The 20,402-nt window shown below is 37.5% G+C and overlaps 1 protein-coding gene and 1 pseudogene across 4 annotated transcripts in view; one reads left to right on the top strand and one right to left on the bottom strand.

The window, feature by feature from the left end:
* PPP1R9A (protein phosphatase 1 regulatory subunit 9A) overlaps window positions 1-20,402 on the bottom strand; it is a 333,750-nt gene that overhangs the window by 118,413 nt on the left and 194,935 nt on the right. For all 4 annotated transcript variants that reach the window (XM_068972651.1, XM_068972650.1, XM_068972653.1 and 1 more), the window contains exon 4: window positions 9,008-9,112. In XM_068972651.1, the coding sequence (XP_068828752.1) occupies window positions 9,008-9,112 (105 nt within the window). The remainder of the gene's footprint in view (window positions 1-9,007; window positions 9,113-20,402) is intronic.
* LOC138080305 (nascent polypeptide-associated complex subunit alpha-like) lies at window positions 6,483-7,383 on the top strand (annotated as a pseudogene).

Below are 20,402 nucleotides of genomic sequence, written 5' to 3'. Positions count from 1 at the left end.
TCAGGTGCTTTATCTCTCCTTGGTGAAGTTATCTTGTTGATTGATCTGTAGGTTTTGAATAGGGTTGTATATGTTCTTGAAACTGAAAGTGTCAGTCACTCAGTCGTGTCCAGCTCTTGGCGACCCCATGGATTATACCTGGTCAGGCTCCTCTGTCCATGGGACTTCCCAGGCAAGAATACTGGAGTGGGTAGCCATTCCCTTCTCCAGAGGATCTTCCCGACCCAGGGATCTAACTCGGGTCCCCTGCATTGCAGCAGGATTCTTAACTCTTTGAGCCATCAGGGATGCACATACATGTTCTTACTGAATTACCAAGAGTTCTTCATATCTTCTAATTAACATTCTCTTATTAGATAATTATTTTGGAAATGTTAGTCTGCAGGGTATTTTTCAAACAAATGTTTTAAACTTTGATAGTTTCATTTATCATTTTTTTCCTTATATTTCTTGCTTTTGCATGCTAAAAGATCTTTCACTAACCCAAGATCATAAAGCTTTTTGCCTGCTTTCTAGAAACTTTTTGGTTTCAACTGTTGCACTAAGGCCTATGATCAATCTTGAGTTAATTTTTGTACACACCATAGGAAGAAGGTCATTTTTTTCCATGTGGTTATCCAATTGTTCCAGCACCATTTATTTTTTTAAAAGATTGCAATTTCCCCCACTGAATTACCTTGGTACATCTGTCAAAAATCAATTGTTCTGTCTGTGCAGGTCTATATTGAAATTGTCTATTCTGTTCCATTAATCTATATTTTTATCCTTATGCTTAAACCAGACTACTCTGACTAGTGTAGTTTTCAGACACTAGAAGTCCTTCAACTTTGTTCTTTGTAAAAAATATTAATTTCTCCAAAAAAGTCTACTGAGATTTTCACTGTAATTTTCCTTTTATCTGCAGATTAGGGGTAACTGAAACCTTAACCATACGAGAGCACATACCACACATTACCTTTGGGCTTCTTGGTACCATGCCCATACCCACAGTAGTTTAAACTCTGGAGATCAAAAAGTCCTGTGAAATCCAGTAGAGGGATGAAAAGGAAGACTGTGTGTGATTCCTCCATACCCATTCCTTCAATGCTTATCTTTCTCAGCCTACTGTGGTTGTGTTATGTCACTTCTGAACATAAACAATTTGAGTCCTATAAGACCATTCTCTAATCAATTACTTAAAGAAATTAACATCATCAGTGGAGAAATAACTCCAGAAAGAATGAAGGGATGGAGCCAAAGCAAAAACAACACCCAGTTGTGGATGTGACTGGTGACACAAGCAAGGTCCGATGCTGTAAAGAGCAATACTGCATAGGAACCTGGAATGTTAGGTCCATGAATCAAGGCAAACTGGAAGTGGTCAAACAGGAGATGGCAAGAGAGAAAGTCGACATTCTAGGAAGCAGTGAACTAAAATGGACTGGAATGGGTGAATTTCACTCAGATGACCATTATATCTACTACTGTGGGCAGGAATCCCTTAGAAGAAATGGCGTAGCCATCATAGTCAATAAGAGTCCAAAATGCAGTACTTGGATGCAATCTCAAAAACGACAGAATGATCTCTGTTCGTTTCCAAGGCAAACCATTAAATATCACCATAATCCAAGTCTATGGAACGCTGAAAGAAGCTGAAGTTGAAGGGTTCTATGAAGACCTATAAGACCTTTTAGAACTAACACCCAAAAAAGATGTCCTTTTCATTATAGGGGACTAAAATACAAAAGTAGGAAGTCAAGAGACACCTGGAGTAACAGGGAAATTTGGCCTTGGAGTACAGAATAAGGCAGGGCAAAGGCAAATAGAGTTTTGTCAGAGAACACACTGGACATAGAAAACACCCTCTTCCAACAACACAAGGGAAGGCTCTACAAATGGAGATCACCAGATGGCCAACATTGAGTTCAGACTGATTATATTATTTGCAGCCAAAGATGGAGAAGCTCTATACAGTCAGCAAAAACAAGACTGGGAGCTGACTGTTGCTCAACTCATGAACTCCTTATGGCCAAAATCAGACTTAAATTGAAGAAAGTGGGGAAAACCCCTAGAACATTCAGGTATTAGTCGGTCAGTCAGTTCAGTGGCTCACTCATGTTTGACTCCTTGTGACCCCATGAACCACAGCACGCCAGGCCTCCCTGTCCATAACCAACTCCCGGACTTGACCTAAATCAAATCCTTTATGATTATACAGTGGAAGGGAGAAATAGATTTAAGGGACTAGATCTGATAGACAGAGTGCCTGATGAACTATGGATGGAGGTTCGTGACATTGTATAGGAGACAGGGATCAAGACCATCCCCAAGAAAAATAAATGCAAAAAAGAAAAATGACTGTCTGAAGAGGCCTTACAAGTAGCTATGAAAAGAAGAGAAGTCAAAAGCAAAGAAGAAAAGTAAAGATATACCTATTTGAATACAGAATTCCAAAGAATAGCAAGGAGAGATAAGAAAGCCTTCCTCAGTGATCACTGTAAAGAAATAGAGGAAAACAATAGAATGGGAAAGACTAGAGATCTCTTCAAGAAAATTAGAGATACAGGGAATATTTCATGCAAAGATGGGCTCAGTAAAAGACAGAAATGGTATGGACCTAACAGAAGCAGAAGATATTAAGAAGAGGTGGCAAGAATACACAGAAGAACTATACAAAAAAGATCTTCAACACAGATAATCATGATGGTGTGATCACTCACCTAGAGTCAGACATCCTGGAATGTGAAGTCAAGTGGGCCTTAGAAAGCATAACTATGAACAAAGTTAGTGGAGGCAATGAAGTTCCAGTTGAGCTATTTCAAATCCTGAAAGATGATGCTATGAAAGTGCTGCACTCAATATGCCAGCAAATTTGGAAAACATAGCAGTGGCCACAGGACTGGAAAAGGTCAGTTTTCATTCCAGTCCCAAAGAAAGGCAATGCCAAAGAATGCTCAAACTACCACACAATTGCACTCATCTCACACACTAGTAAAGTAATGCTCAAAATTCTCCAAGCCAGGCTTCAGCAATACGTGAACCATGAACTTCCTGATGTTCAAGCTTGTTTCAGAAAAGGCAGAGGAACCAGAGATCAAATTGCCAATATCTGCTGGATCATCGAAAAAGCAAGAGAGTTCCAGAAAAACATCGATTTCTGCTTTATTGACTACGCCAAAGCCTTTGACTGTGTGGATCACAATAAGCTGTGGAAAATTCTGAAAGAGATGGGAATACAAGACCACCTGACCTGCCTCTTGAGAAATGTGTATGCACGTCAGGAAGCAACAGTTAGAACTGGACATGGAAGAACAGACTGGTTCCAAATAGGAAAAGGAGTGCATCAAGGCTGTATATTGTCACCCTGCTTATTTAACTTATATGCAGAGTACATCATGAGAAACGCTGGACTGGAAGAAACACAAGCTGGAATCAAGATTGCTGGGAGATATACCAATAACCTCAGATATGCAGATGATACCACCCTTATGGCAGAAAGTGAAGAAGAACTAAAGAGCATCTTGATGAAAGTGAAAGAGGAGAGTGAGAAAGTTGACTTAAAGCTCAACATTCAGAAAACTAAGATCATCGCATCCAGTCTCATCACTTCATGGCAAATAGATGGGAAACAGTGGAAACATGGCTGACTTTATTTTTTTTGGGCTCCAAAATCACTGCAGATGGTGACTGCAGCCATGAAATTAAAAGACGCATACTCCTTGGAAGGAAAGTTATGAACAACCTAGACAACATATTAAAAAGCAGAGACATTACTTTGCCAACAAAGGTCCATCTAGTCAAGGCTATGGATTTTACAGTGGTTATGTATGGATGTGAGAGTCGGACTATGAAGAAAGCTGAGTGCCGAAGAATTGATGCTTTTGAACTGTGGTGTTGGAGAAGACTCTTGAGAGCCCCTTGGACTGCAAGGAGATTCAACCAGTTCATCCTAAAGGAGATCAGTTCTGGCTGTTCATTGGAAGGACTGATGTTGAAGCTGAGAGTCCAATATTTTGGTCACCTGATGCGAAGAGCTGACTCATTTGAAAAGACCCTGATTGCTGGGAAAGACTGAGGGCAGGAGGAGAAGGGGATTACAGAGGATGAGATGGTTTGATGGCATCACCGACTCAATGGACTTGAGTTTGGGTATACTCCGGTAGTTGGTGATGGACAGGGAGACCTCTCCACTCCAGTACTCTTGCCTGGAAAATCCCATGGACGGAGGAGCCGGGTGGGCTACAGTCCATGGGGTCACTAAGAGTCAGACACGACTGAGCGCCTTCACTTTCTGTTTTCACTTTCATGCATTGGAGAAGGAAATGGCAACCCACTCCAGTATTCTTGCCTGGAGAATCCCAGGGACAGGGTAGCCTTGTGGGTTGCCATCCATGGGGTCGCACAGGGTTGGACACAACTGAAGTGACTTAGCAGCAGCAGCAGCTGGGAGGCCTAGCATGCTGTGGTTCATGGGGTCTCAGAGTCAGACATGACTGAGCAATTAACTCAACTGAATTAACATGATTAGTATAGTACTCACCATGATTTTATTAGGATTACTTAGTTTTAAATGCTATCAATAAAACTGAGGAAATACTAATATTCTTCCAATACTTCGAGCCATCCCTGAGCTTCTAATCCTCCAGGAATATGGCCTGGTTTGAACTGAACCACTTCTTCACAGCAGCCTAATATGCTTTAATTCATATAAATGATGTAAGACTGATAAAAAAAAAAAAAATATATATATATATGCCCTTGGAAGTTATCATATTAAAAATATTTGTGTTATAATTTCTCTAATATGTCAAAAATGGTACTTCTATGAGGCTTTCATTAGGACTTATTAGTTCATAAACTCAGGTACAGCAACTCCAAGTTTAATAAAGTAATTAGACTAAGCTCAGATAAAAGTATTCTCTGTAACTGTGGGTGAAATCAACAGAATTTCACTGTGTCGTTTTGATTTATATCCAAATGACGGCACCAATTTCATATGCATTTCCAGGAAATAAGTTAAAAAAATCAATCTTCAGTGCTTAAAATATAATTATGTCCAAATCTCAGCTTCAACTTCCTTATCACTACTAGTTTCTTGTCTTTCTCCTTCCGGGCTCTCAAAGCCATGAGTTTCATACCTTCGTTCCTGATCTGTACTTAGGAGTTTGAAATATTCAAATTAACTCAGTGATTTATTAGATATCCTTTTTAAAAAGTAAATTTTAGGAAACAGTAAATGTGATAGCTAGCTCCCAACAAATAAGAAATATAGAACCATACATGCTTTAAGCCCTCAGTTTAAAAAGGTTCATTAAAAATATATGTCTAACTTTGGCATCCCATTTTTGGTTTCCCTGGTGGCTCAGACCATAAAAGCATCTGTTTGCAATGCAGGAGCCCCAGGTTCCATCCCCGGGTCAGGAAGATCTCCTGGAGAAGGAAATGGCAACCCACTCCAGTACTCTTCCTGGAAAACTCCATGGATGGAGGAACCTTGTAGGCTACAGTCCATGGGGTTGCAAAGAGTCAGACATGACTGAGTGACTTCACTTTCACTTTTCACTTTTGTATTAATATCTTATGAAGAACTACCAACTAAAATAAATTCAGAGGATTCAGGTGTTATTTCTAATAAGTTAAAATCAGAAAAGTCTTTTTACTTACATTCAATTAATTAAGACCCTGAGTTATATATACATCAATCTAAACCTAGGGTTAAATAATTTGAGGGAATAAAGGAAGCTAAAGGTTCCATTTTGATATGAAGATTTTTACAAATTAAATGAGGAAATTAAATACATGCCCTTAAAAAATTAATGTAGTATGTTCTGTAACCTTGAGGTAAAAAAAGTGGCATGAATCATGAATATTACTAGGAAGAAGAGATCACTAGGAAACAGGGAGAGAAAGGAGGGTTTCTTAGAGGGCAAAGGAGCTGAAATACAGTCTTCAAGATAAGTCTTTTAATGGAAAGAATGGAAGAGAGAATCCATACTGCATGTCTGAAGGATGATGGCTACACTAGTCATACCGTGCTAGAGCACGAATATAGGGAGAGGCAGGTGTTGAGACAGGCGTCCTGGTGGCTCAGCTGGTAAAGAATCCGCCTGCAGTGTGGAAGACCTAGGTTCGATCCCTGGGTTGGGAAGATCCCCTGGAGAAGAGTATGGCAATCCATTCCAGTATTCTTGCCTGGAAAATCCCAATGGACAGAGGAGCCTGGCGGGCTATAGCCGATGGGGTCACAAAGATTTGGACATGGCTGAGCAGCTAAACACAGAACAGCACAAGTGATAAGCCTGGGGGGTGAAAGGCTTTTTATTAAAAAGACCTTAGATTCTGCACAGAATGGGGGGCCACTGAAGCTTTCTAAAGCGGAGAGGGGTTCTCTTTTTGCCCCCATATTTTTTAATAAGTTTATTTATTTTTTAATAGAACGATAATTGCTTTACAGAGTCATGTTGGTTTTTGCCAAACATCAACACCTGCATGCCCCAATCAAAATGCCCAGTGGAGCCACAGAAACCATCCTTGTTAAAGAACAAGAGTTACCACAGCCCTAGGCTGAAACACAGTCTGGGACAGAAACTGATAGTAATGAATCAGTACCAGAGCTTGAGGAAAGGGATTCTACACAGGCAACCAAACAACAAGCCCAGCTGGCAGCAGTGGATGAAATCAATGAAGAACCAGTCGGGAAAGCAAAACAGAGCAAAAGGGAAAAGAAGGCACAGACGTCAATGTCCAAACTGGGTCTTCAAGAAGTTACAGCCGGTTAATAGAGTCAATATCTGGAAATCTAACAATATCCTTTTTGTCATCACAAAAGCAGATGTATACAAGAGCCTAGATACCTACATAATTTGGGGGAAAGCCAAGATGGAGGATTTATCTCAGCAAGCACAATTAGCAGCTGCTGAGAAATTCCAAGTTCAAGGTGCTGCTGCTGCTGCTGCTAAGTCATTTCAGTCGTGTCCGACTCTGTGCGACCCCATGGATGGCAGCCCACCAGGCTCCCTAGTCCCTGGGATTCTCCAGGCAAGAACACTGGAGTGGGTTGCCATTTCCTTCTCCAATGCATGAAAGTGAAAAGTGAAAGTGAAGTCGCTCAGTCGTGTCCGACTCTTCTTGACCCCATGGACTGTAGCCTACCAGGCTCCTCTGCCCATGGGATTTCCCAGGCAAGAGTACTGGAGTGGGTTGCCATTGTGAAGCTGTCTCAAACATTTAAGAAACCATATAGACTCCAACTGTACAAGAGGAGAGGTTGATGAAACCGGTGTGGAAGTTAAGGACATAGAACTGGTCATGTCACAAGCAAACATTTCCAGAGCAAAGGCAGTCGGAGCCCTGAAGAACAACAGCAATGATACTGTAAATGCTGTTATGGAATTAACAATGTAACCACCTGAAAAGAGGACTTTTTTTGGTGTTTCAAAAGAGTAACTGAAGCTGGGCTGGAAATTTGTATTGTTTCTATTATTAATAAAGTTATGGCTTCTTGTTGGAAGAAAAAAAATTAAGACAAGACGGACATAACAAAGGAAGAATTATTATTTCTCCCCACAAGTCTTAGTTCTACTACTCAAGTTATGTAGAATGAGTCAATTGCTTTTTCCATGATAGGCCTTTACTTAAAAACTGCTTTTATGTTCTTCCATTACAGGTAAAGATGAAGACAGATTAAAGAAGGGAAAGACTGAAATCATGAGACAATTAAGAAGCCATTTGCCATCTGTACAAGGCCTGAAGTGAGTACAAAATTATGAAGGGAAAGAAAGGGGTGGCTATGAGTCTATGTAACTACAAACTTTTTTCCAACTGAGAAATGTTCTTATAAGTTGAACATATTTCTTACTTATTTCACTTTAACATTCACTGCGAAAACATAATGAGCAGCTTCAAAACCAAGTTCTACACTGACAGAAAAGCGCTGTCTGAAGAACAGACAGCAATTCTGCAGAGACAATCACATTTACTGAGGGACCCACCTATGCAGCTCCAAATTTTCCCTGCACTCTTTCTAATTATTTTACATGCTTTTCTTAGGATGATGCGTATTCTTGAATCACTGACATAGCACCAACAGAAGTCATTCAGGTTAACATTCCCTACATCATTAAAGGATGTTTTCCAATTGAAAAATCTAAATTATAAAATGTAAACCCATGCTTGTGCAACATAAAATAAGCTGCAATAAAATCCTAATATTACTCTCTTTATGGAAATAGTAACTCATCAATATTTTCAGAATATTTGGCAGTTTCATTTTGAAGATAACAGTAAAATACACTCATAATTATACACAGTAAATAATGTCTCCTTATGTGCTTCTTTATAGGATTTATGGAAAAGTACAAGGCATAAGCAATACTACATTAAAAAATAAGTACCCTGTGACCAAAATTAAAATTTATTAAAACCTTGACTTTAGTTGGCACAGAACTACTTTATTTGTTTTCCAGACTATAAATTTTAGGACGTCAGGGCTGGATATAAATTTAAGGTTCCAAATAATGTATAGTCTGTCCTATTAAGTTGGAAAAGTTATAGTTTATCAAAGATTAGCCTTGCCATTCTTTAAAACAAGAAAGAGATTTTAAAATACATTTATCATCCTAAATCATTCCGCCTACTTGTCTTAAGTAACATGTATCACTGGATATATGTATAATCATTTCAATTTACTGCATAACTGATTTTATTGAAGGGATCTGGGGCCTAACTTCATATTTACTGAGAAATTCTATCTTCTTTGAAATTATTGCTATATTAGCAATGAAAAACGCTAACACAGCTCAGCAATTAACTATACTGATACTATATATTTCATATCTTCATGTCTTTCTAGAATATTATTAATATAATTTTTAGTCTTAACTTACATGAACTAATCACAATAAAGAAGGAAAAATTTTAAACTAAGGACAAGTTTTTAGTATTTAGATAAAATTCTTCTGGTAATTACATCAACTAAAATTCAACAAAATATCAAGTAATCAAATTGTATATAACTCAAGCCACATACCTGACATTGCCCTTGGTGTTTCTTAGAACTGTTGCAGCAAAATTCTGTGTGACACCCACCAAGCTGATTCCATCCACTTCCACAATCTGGTCATTGACTTGTATTCTTTGGGAAAAGGGAAAAAATTACCCACAGTTAGTTTTACTGATAATATATTCCCACTCGCAAAAAATGAGTTGACAAAATATTTTAAGTTACTCTTACTGTTTCAAAAATTTGTCTCCAAGCTCCAGATCTTTGTCAAAGGTTTTTGTCTATTTGGGAGCTCAAACCATTTCATTAAAAAAAAATTTCATGAACCCTAGAAAGGAAAAAGCCCTTTGAAATCTTGACCAGTGAGCTTTTGTGATTCTTAGATTACTTAACTTGTTCCCGAGGTTGCAGAACTGAAGCTACAAGTTCTCTGTGCTGTAGTAACTGAGAGAAGCCATGATCTCACTATGTGAGTACAAAGTATGTTCCTAACTTAGAAAGGTCTTAATAAATTTTTTTTATTTGAATTATAAAGCCTCTGAAATTAAAGGAGTGATAATCTAATTGGTTCATAGAGAATAGTAATCACTTTCATAAATTTTCTTTTCTAGTACCTAATGAGAGTTTCAATGTACTAGACATTTAAGAAAAAAATCCTTCTTGGAGATTCTGCTAGAAGCTTAGAAGTTTTTTCATATGAGACCAAGTTCATGTAATAAAAGTGAAAAAGTGAGTCTTTGGATGAATAAGACTAATTTAATAATTCTGGTTTAAAGTAACATTGGAAAAGACCGTGATACTGGGAAAGATTGAAGGCAAATGGAGAAGAGGGCAGCAGAGGATAAGACGGTTAGGGCGCATCACCAACTCAATGAACATGAACTTGAGCAAACTCTGGAATGTTCTACAGTCCATGGGGTCACAAACAGTCAGACACAATTTAGCAACTGAATAACAACAACAAAGTTTTCTCCATGATTTTATAAAGGTGTGGCTTTATATTTTCGTATGGAGACCAGTTAATCTGAACTTCCTAAAATTCTGAGACTGACCAGATAGAGTACAATATTCCTATATAAAGTTTAAAAAGAAAAAAAATATATGTTTAACTAAACTGAATCATAATACTAACAAGCTTTTACATCAATAGTAATTATGTTTTATAGAGTGCCAGCTTAAAACATGATTTCCAAGATTCTTAGTTATTTCTAAAATCTTGGCCATGATGCTTTTAAACTAAACAACTCTCCTTGTGTTAAAGAATGTGCTTATTGTGGCACATTAAGAAGATATAAAAATAGTATAATGGCTATTTTATAGTATAGTATAGTGGCTACAGAAAATGCTGTTTGGTGGTCTGCTAAATTGTTTGTGTATGACAGGTGATTATTACCAACTTCCAAGCTACCAGTGAGGATTGTTACTAGAAGTCAGTTAAGTAGGCAACAAGTTAACTTTTAAATGGATAATTAAGACTATGGTAACATCAACAATGAAAGAAAAAATAAAATCGTGTAAATAAGGTAATGGAAGGAATTTTTGTATTTTAAGAAAAGAACAGGCTAGTCCAAATGTATCACCCTGTTTTAGCATATGAAAGAACATAATGATGATCAAAACTTGAATGTGTATAGCAAGTTGATGAAGGTTTAAAGAAGTAATTTTTATTTGCCTTGGTTTATACCATCTGGGGCCAAAAAGACACTATAAAATATGCTGCATTTTGACAAAACTCTCTCAGTTGTAAAGGACTATTCAAAAGATAATTTAAAAAGAGTGTAATCTTCTACTACTAGAGTTACATAGAATGAGTCAATTCTTTTTTCTATGATAGCCCTTCATGTATTTGAAAAATGCTTTTATGCTCCTCCATTTAGGGGTAAAGGATGAGAAGGACACCGGATAAACTAAAGTCATGAGAGGGATAAGAAGTCATGTGCAATCTGTACAAAGCTTGAAATGATAACAGCAGAAGATTATGAATGGAAGCTCTTTACATCACATTCTCATCAGCATTGTACATATTTTAGATTTTGGCCAGTTGACTAGGTGTCCAGTAGTATTTCTCACTGTTTTAATTTGCAATAATTCACAGATTGGAAGAAAATTTTTATATATCATATATCTTACATGGGGGTGATATCTAGACTATTATAAAGAACAGTTACAACCCAATATTAAAATGACAATCCAACTTAAAAGTAAGTCAGACATAGAAAGAAAAATACCATATGATCTCACTTACATGGGGAATCTAAAAAACAAAACAAACAAACAAAAACCACCAGCTCATACAGACAGACAGATGACTGCCATAGATGGGGGTTGGGGATGGGCAGAATGGGAGAAGGGGGTCAAAAGATACAATCCTCCAGCTATAAAATAAGTCATGGGGATATAATGTACAATGTGGTGACTACAGTTAATAATACTGTATTGCATATTTGAAAGTTGTCAAGATAGTAGATATTAAACATCCTCATCACAAGAAAAACATTTTTATAACTACATCTGGCAATGGGATGTTAACTGGACTTCTTGAGGTGATCATTTCACAATGTATGTAAATATCAAATCATTATGTTATATATCTGAAACTAATAAAATGTTATATGTCAATTATAGGTCAACTTAAAAAAATGAGCAAAGGATCTGAATAGGCATTTCTCCAAAGAAGATTCACAAAAGGCAAATAAGCATATATAAAAGGTGCTCAACACCATTAGTCATCAGAGGACTACAAATCAAAACTAAAGTAAGGTGTCTCTTCACAGTTACTAAGATGACTATGATCAAAAGACAGATAGTACCCCAAACTAACACAGCACTGTTAATCAACGACACTCCAGTACATATATTAAGAAAAAGACAGATGGTAACTTTAAATGGAGCATAACCTATAAAGATACTGATTCACTGTGTTGTACACCCAAAATTAATATCATATTATAAATCAAACTATACTTGAATCAAAAAAAAATAACAAGAAGTCTTCATGAGATGTGGAGACACTGTAATCCACATACATTACAGGTAACACTTTAACCATCCAGTAGTTTTACAAAGCATTAAACACAGAGTAACCATATGAGTCAGAAATTCCACCCCTGACTATATACTCAAGAGAAATGAAAACCTGTTCACACAAAATTTGCACATGAATATTCAAAGCAAAATTATTCATAATAGCCAAAAAGTAGAAACAACCCAAATATCCATCAGTTGGTGCCAGAATAAACAAAATATGAAATATGCACTCAATGGAGTATTATTTGGAAATGAAATGTGACAGATGCTGCAACATGAATAAACCTTGGAAACATTATACTAGTGAAAAAAGCCAGTCACAAAAGATCACATGCTATATGATTCCATTTATATGAAGTCCAGAAGAAGCAAATCTCTACATGCAGTTGACGGGTGCCTAAAGGGGAGGGAGGAGGGAAAGCTGTGTCTTTCAAATCTGCACAGAAGTACAATATGAGCTGCCAGAGGCCTGACCATACTGGACAGGATCGTCTAGGGCACTGGTTCTCAAACTGCCTAAATGCAATGGGACAATGGAGTCATTCTGAAAATTTAAAATTTCTCAAGTTGCACCTCTTGCAAAATTCTCATTCAGAAGATACAGAGTAAAGTACAGGACAGACATTTTTTCCCCCTCAATTTTGTCTATTATAAATAAAGTTACCATACAAGTCTTTATGTAGACAAACATTTTCATTTTTGTTGGAAATTACCAACAAGTAGAATTGCTGGCTTGAAAGGTTAAGTATATGTTTAAAAGTACTGCCGAACTATTTCCTAAGTGCCTGTAAAATGTTATGTTCCCACAAACTATGTAAGAGTGTGTGGGGCCCTAGTGGGAAACCTTAAAAAAGAGGGGCTAGCTTTTGCGGTTGGAAGCCAAGATGGCGTCCGTCGGAAGAGATAGGGGCGTGGTCTATGTTAAAGTTTTTGATTGGCTCTCTTGACTTCCGTACACGTGGACGGTGCGTGATTACCATAGACTCCTGTTAAGCTCATGAGACTTGACCTATTATAATTTGACCTTTAACATGATTGGTGCAACTATGGCATATTATAATTTGACCTTTAACGTGATTGGTATAACTATGGCATATTATAATTTGACCTTTAACGTGATTGGTGCATCTATGGGAGGGCCCTCTAGAACCCCCTTGCTTGCCTATATAAACCAAGAGTTTGTGGCAATAAAGTGGAACTGCTCAGAGGGAACCCCTCAGAGGGAACCCCTCAGACGGAACGCCTGTAGCGTCTGATTGTCTCTCGCTCGCCTAGGGGCTGGGCTGGCGGACAGCAGGCTCACCTCTCCTCAGGACCCCTTGGCTTTGCTGAGGGAAGTTCCACTGCCTCTCTCTTTCTGCGGAGCACCCCCTGCACGAGTATTCCATTTCTCCATATCCTTGCTAACATTTTACATTGTTAGCATTCTCAACTTTACCCATTCTAGTAGGTATGGTATCTCACTGCAGTTTTAATCTGTATCCTCTAAGGACTAATGATGTTGAACAAATATTCATATGCTATCGAACATTCATATATATTTTCTTTGAAACAACTACACAAATCTTTCATTTGTATTTTTGAAATACAATTATTTTTATTTGTGGGTTTTTTGTTACTGAGTTGTAAGTTTTCTTCACACCCTTGACGCAAATCCTCACATGAATGTTTAACAAATATTTTCTTCTTGTCTATATAGATTCCCTTTATCTTTTCATAACGATGCCTCTTAAAGAACAAAAGTTTTTATTTTAATAAAGTTTACTTTTTTCTTTAAAAGTCCATGCTTTGTGTCCTGTCTCAGAAATCTTTGCTTAATGGTAGGACACAAATACTTTCACCTATGTATTCTCTTAGTTTTTCTGGAACTCTGATGCCTAGATCTATAATTTTGAGTTAATCTGTATATGGTGTAAGACAAGGTGTGTGGTTTAGTTGTTTTGTTTTCCATATGGATATCTACTTTTAAAAAAATTTTATTTTATGTTGGAGTATAGTGGATTAACAATGTTGTGTTAGTTCCAGGTGTACAGCAAGGTGATTCAACCATACACATATATACATGTACCTGTTATTTTTCAAATTATTTTCCCATTTAGGTTATTTACAGAATATTGGATATCTAATCCTTACAGCACTATTTGTAGAAAAGATTATACATTTTACCACTGAATTATTATAGCACTTTAATTGAAAGTCGACTGACTATATCTGTTTCAGTCTATTCTTACTTTCTATTCTACTCCATTGACCCGTTTCAATTTTTATACCAATATCATATGGCCTTGGTTATAGAAATTTTGTAGTAAGTCTTGAGAAAAATCAGGTAAGGTCAGTCCTCTTTATTCTTCTACAGAATTGGTATTCTAGGTCCATTATGTTTCTATATGCATTTTGGAACCAGCTAGTCAATTTCTTTTTTTCTTTTTTTCCCACAAAAAAGAAGACTCCTAAGATTTTTATATGATTTCTTTGAAAATACACATCAGAATGAGGACATCTGACATCTTTTCTGGTTTTGTAAATATGGGGTTGTTTGCTACCAAGGTCTGGACTCTATAGCTCAGGTCATCCATCTTCCTTTTTCATTCTTAATGTTCACCATGCTTGCAAGATGGGAGGCTAGGTCGGGGTAGAGGTTAGAAATGGATATTCTGTTTCAAAGTGAAAGTTGCTTCGTGGCCTCCAAGCAAAAAGGAGAGAAGAATCAAATCAACAAAACTAGAAATGAAAAAGGAGAATATAGAACAGACAATGCAGAAATACAAAGTATTATAAAAGACTATTATGAACAGCTGTATGGCGATAAAATGGGTAACCTGAAGAAATGGACAGATTCTTAGAAAAGTTCAGACTGAACCAGGAAGAAGTAGAAATTATGAACAACCCAATTAGAAGCACTGAAATTGAAGCTGTGATCAAACATCTCCCAAAAAACAAAAGCCCAGGACTAGGTAGCTTCACAGGACAATTCTATCAAACATTTAGAGAACAGCTAATGCCTATCCTTCTAAAACTCTTTCAAAAAATTGCAGAGGAAGGAACACTTCCAAACTCATTCTACGAGGCCACCATCACCCTATATCAAAACCAGACAGAGACAGCACACAAAAAACAAAACTATAGGCCGTGTCACTGATGAACATAGAAGCAAAAATCCTCAACAGAATTTCAGCAAACAGAGTTCAGCAACACATCAAAAAGCTCATACACCATGAGCAAGCTGGTTTGTTCCAGGGATGCAAGGATTCTTCAGTGTACAAAAAAAAATCGATATGATACACTGTATTAACAAATTGAAAGATAAAAACCACATGATCATCTCAATAGATGCAGAAAAAGCCTTGGACAAAATTCAGCACCCATTTATGATTAAAACGCTTCACAAAATGGGCATAGAAGGGACCTACTTCATCATAGTAAAGGCCATATATGATAAGCCTACAGCAAACATTATTCTCAATGGTGAAAAACTGAAAGCATTCCACCTAAGATCAGGAACAAGACAAGGGTGTCAACTTTCACCACTATTATTCAGCATAGTTCTAGAAGTCCTAGCTACAGCCATCAGAAAAGGAAAAGAAAGAAAAGGAATCCAGATCGGAGAAGAAGAAGTAAAGTTCTCACTGTTTCCAAATGACATGATACTGTACATAGAAAACCCTAAAGATAGTATCAGAAAATTACTAGGGCTAATCGGTGAATACGGCGAAGTTGTAGGATACAAAAATCAATGCACAGAAATCACTTGCATTTCTATATACTAACAATGAAAAATCAGAAAGAGAAATTAAGGAATCAATCCCATTCACCATTCCAAGAAAAAGAATTAAATATCTAGGAATAAATTTACCTCAGGAGACAAAAGAACTGTACACAGAAAACTATAAGACACTAATGAAAGAAATCAAAGACAACAGAAACAGATGGAGAGATATCCCATGTTCCTGGGTAGGAAGAATCAATATTGTGAAAATGACGATACTACCAAACACAATCCACAGATTCAGTGAGATCCCTATCAAATTACCAATGGCAGTTTTCACAGAACTGGAACAAAAATTTCACTATTCATATGGAAACACAAAAGACCCTGAATAGCCTAAGCAATCCTGAGAAAGAAGAATGGGGCTGGAGGAAACAACCTTCCTGACTTCAGATTATACAACAAAGCTACAGTCATCAAGGCAGTATGGTACTGCCAAAGAAACAGAAATATTGACCAACGGAACAAGATGGAAAGCCCAGAAGTAAACCCACGCACCTATGGGTACCTTATTTTTGACAAAAGAGGCAAGAATTATACAATGGGGCAAAGATTGCCTCTTCAAGAAATGGTGCTGGGAAACCTGGACAGCTGCATGTAAAAGAATGAAATTCGAACACTTCCTAATACCATACACAAAGATAAACTCAAAATGGATTAAAGACCTAAATGCAAGACCAGAAACTATGAAACTCTTAAACATAGGCAAAACATTTGATGTCATAAATCAAAGCAAGATCCTCTATGACCCACCTCCTACAGTAATAGAAATAAAAGTAAACAAGTGAGACTTGATTAAACTTAAAAGCTTTTGCACAACAAAGGAAACTATAAGCCAGGTGAAAAGACAGCCCTCAGAATGGGAGAAAATAACAGCAAATGAAACAACTGACAAAGGATTAATTTCCAAAATACACATACAACTCAGTCAAAAAGTGGGAAAAAGACTTAAACAGACATTTCTCCAAAGAAGACATACAGATGCCTATCAAACTCATGAAAAGATGCTCAATATTGCTCATTATTAGAGAAATGCAAATCAAAACTACAATGAGATATCACCTCCAACCGGTCAAAATGGCCATCATCAAAGAGTCTACAAACAATAATGCTGGAGAGCATTTGGAGCAAAGGAACGCTCTTGCACTGCTGGTGGGAATGTAAATTGATACATCCTCTATGGAAGATGGTATGGAGATTCCTTAAAAAGCTAGGAATAAAACCACTATACAACCCCGCAATCCCACTCCTGGGCATATACCCTGAGGAAACCAAGATTGAAAGAGACACGTGCATCTCATCTGTCATTGCAGCACTACTGACAATAGCTGGAACATGGAAGCAACCTAGATGTCCATCGACAAATGAATGGACAAAGAAGTTACAGAATGGATAAAGAAGTGGTACAGATACAGAATGGAATGTTACTAAGCCATAAAATGAAATGCATTTGAGTCAGTTCTAATGAAGTCGATGAACCTAGAACCTATCATACTAAGTGAAGTAAGTCAGAAAGAGAAAGATAACTTTCGTATTGTAACACACATATATGGAATCTACCAAAATGGTACTGGAGAATTTATTTACAGGGCAACAGTGGAGAAACAGACATAGAGAACAGACTTATGCACGTGGGGAGAGGGGAAGAGAGGGTGAGATGTATGGAAACAGCAACATGGAAACTTACATTACCACATGTAAAACAGATGGCCAACGGGAATTTGCTGTATGGCTCAGGAAACTCAAACAAGGGCTCCGTATCAACCTAGATGGGTGGGATGGTGAGGGAGATGGAAGGGAGGTTCAAAAGGGAGGGGATATGTGTATACCTATAGCTGATTCATGTTGAGGTTTCACAGAAAACAACAAAATTCTGTAAAGCAATTATCCTTCAGTTAATAAAACAGTGGAAAAAAGAATCTGAGGGACATTCTAAATATATATATATATATATATATATACAAGAAAGTAAGATATTAATGGGCAAAATGAAAGAACAAAATATGACTAGGAAGTTTATATCTAAAGCCATGAAAAACAGAATAAACATAGAAAACAGCTTGTTCAGATCAAAGAAAAGAGAAATTCACTTTCTTTTATGATAAATACCAGATAATCATAAGACACACGTGAAATAAATGAGTAAGTTCTACATGCACCAAGACTGGGATACAAATTTGGGAGTAATTCATATAGAGTCATTTAAAAAATGACTTGAATACAAAAATGAGTTCAAGATGCTCCCTTTGGAAGAGAAACATTCTTTCAATGCAGGGTGAAAATAGGAGGATCTATACTGAAGGAGAACCTGGAAAGTCTCCTTCCCTCTCCTTCTCTCTCTCTCTCTCTCTCTCACATGCACACACACACAAACACACACACCAATACAAACAAACAAACAAACATCAAGGAAAGGGACATGGATCTCACTGAAATGAATGACTATAACGACACTGAGAAGATTAAGATAAGGCCTAAGAAATGTTACTTGGATGTCTCAAAAAGGAGGTAAATAATTTTAAAGCAATAAATTTGATAGAAAATTAAGGCTAGAAACTAAATACAGAACTTTACTATGTTGTTTAAAGTTTCACTTTAATTCTGTCTATTATACTTGATCATTTTTTGTCATCAGAGTGGGGAAACAGGAGAAAGTTCACTACAGTTAAGAAGTCGAATCAGTGGCATGGACTACTTATTTGCAGAAATTAGCGCTAAAAGAACAGATGGTAACACAGTAGTAAAAAAGGCAGCAGGAAAAAAGCACACTGAAAATAATTTGTAGAACAAGAAAGAAATATAACTGTCCACTAAACAACTTAAAAACAAGAAAGTATCAAATTCTTCAAAATTTTATAACACGATATTCAATCTTAACGAGGGTGCAGGAGACTACTCTTGGGGCTTGATAGGTGGTGCAGCGCTAAAGAGCCTGCCTGCCAACGCAGGAGATACATGAGACGTGGGGTCAATTCCTGAGTCAGGAGGATCCCCTGGAGTAGGAAATGGCAACCCACTGCAGTATTCTCACCTGGAGAATCCCATGGACAGAGGAGCCTGGCAGGCACAGTCCACAGGGGTCAAAGAGTCAGATATGACTAAGAGCACACACACACATACACAACCTACTCTGTGACACTGCTGGGGAGCATATATTGAGCAATGTTTCTTAAAGGCAGGTTAGCAACGCATTTCTGCAACATTTAAAGCACAGTTCACTTTGACATAGTAATTCTGCTTCAAGGAAGTACTTTCAAAAAATAATCAGAGATATTCAAAATGACTTTTACATAAAAATGCTAACCTGATCAACATCTTGAAATAATATACTAGTATAACAATACTTCCCTCAAGGTTCAGGTGGTAAAGAATCTGCCTGCAATGCAGGAGACAGGGGTTCAATCCCTGGGTCAGGAAGATCCCCTGGAAAAAGAAATGGTAACCCATTCCAGTGTTCTTGTCTGGCAAAGTTCATGGACAGAGGAGCCTGGTGGGCTACAGTCCAAGGGGGTTGCAGGAGTCAGACACAGCTTGGTGACTAAACAACAGCAATATGTAAATGCTTTACATATACAAGGACTTCCCTGGTGGCTCAGACAGTAAAGTGTCTGCCTGCAATGCAGGAGACCCGGGTCAGTCCCTCAATTGGGAAGATCCTCTGGAGAAGGAAATGGCAACTCACTTCAGTACTTTTGCTTGGAAAATCCCACAGACACAGGAGCCTGGCAGGATACAGTCCATGGGGTCACAAAGAGTCAGACACGATTGAGCGACTTCACTTTCACTTACATATATAATACTATGGCATAATACGTCTTTAAAGTCTGTTGTAGAAAAAGTATTTAATATGTGATATAACATAACATACTATTTGAGCACGGGCTCTGGAATAAGATATCCTAAGTTCACAGCTAGGCTCTGCCACTTACTTGCTATGACTATATAAGAGGAGTCATTGCTTTCTTATATGTAAAACAGAAATAACAATAATTTCATGTATTTAATCAAAGCTATTAGTGAGATTAAAAAGATACAAAATATTTTTTAATTTAAATTTATTTATTTTAATTGGAGGCTAATTAAAAAATTTTAAAAATAGAAAAAGGTACAAAATATAAAGAACACAGCACACTGTGTGACATATAGTAAGCACTCAACAAATATTGTCTTGATGAATTGCCGGGGTCCAGCCCCGGTGGATCCAGGGCAATTCAAAGTGGGGCGGAGTCGGCAATTAGGGAAGAATTATTTAATTAGAGATTAGGGAAGAATACTATAGTGAGAGAGAGGAGAGAAAATAGAGGAGAAAAAGAGGCTGTATTCCTTGGTTTACATAGAAAGCCAATAAAGCCCTGAAACAAGGCACTTACACCATCTATGTAAGGCTGCAGGCGCCATCGTAAACAGCGGAGGGTGCCCCACCTTAGGCTCCCTCTCGCCTGGGTCACAGAAGCCCAGGTAAATAAGTAGGCATGGCGAGCCTATATGCTCCAGAGGGGAATGAGCCAGAAAATAGAGTGAGAACAGAACAAGGGGGGAGCCAGATTTCCGAGAAACTGGTCCGTCTCTTTATTTTCCAGGAAAGCTTTTATACTTTAAGTTGTACATAGAGATGAATGGATAATACAA

Source organism: Capricornis sumatraensis, chromosome 5 (assembly GCF_032405125.1).
Source record: "Capricornis sumatraensis isolate serow.1 chromosome 5, serow.2, whole genome shotgun sequence".
Classification (NCBI taxonomy): Eukaryota; Metazoa; Chordata; class Mammalia; order Artiodactyla; family Bovidae; genus Capricornis; species Capricornis sumatraensis.
Note: the sequence above shows the minus strand (reverse complement) of the source record. Positions and strands in the feature narration are given on the sequence as shown.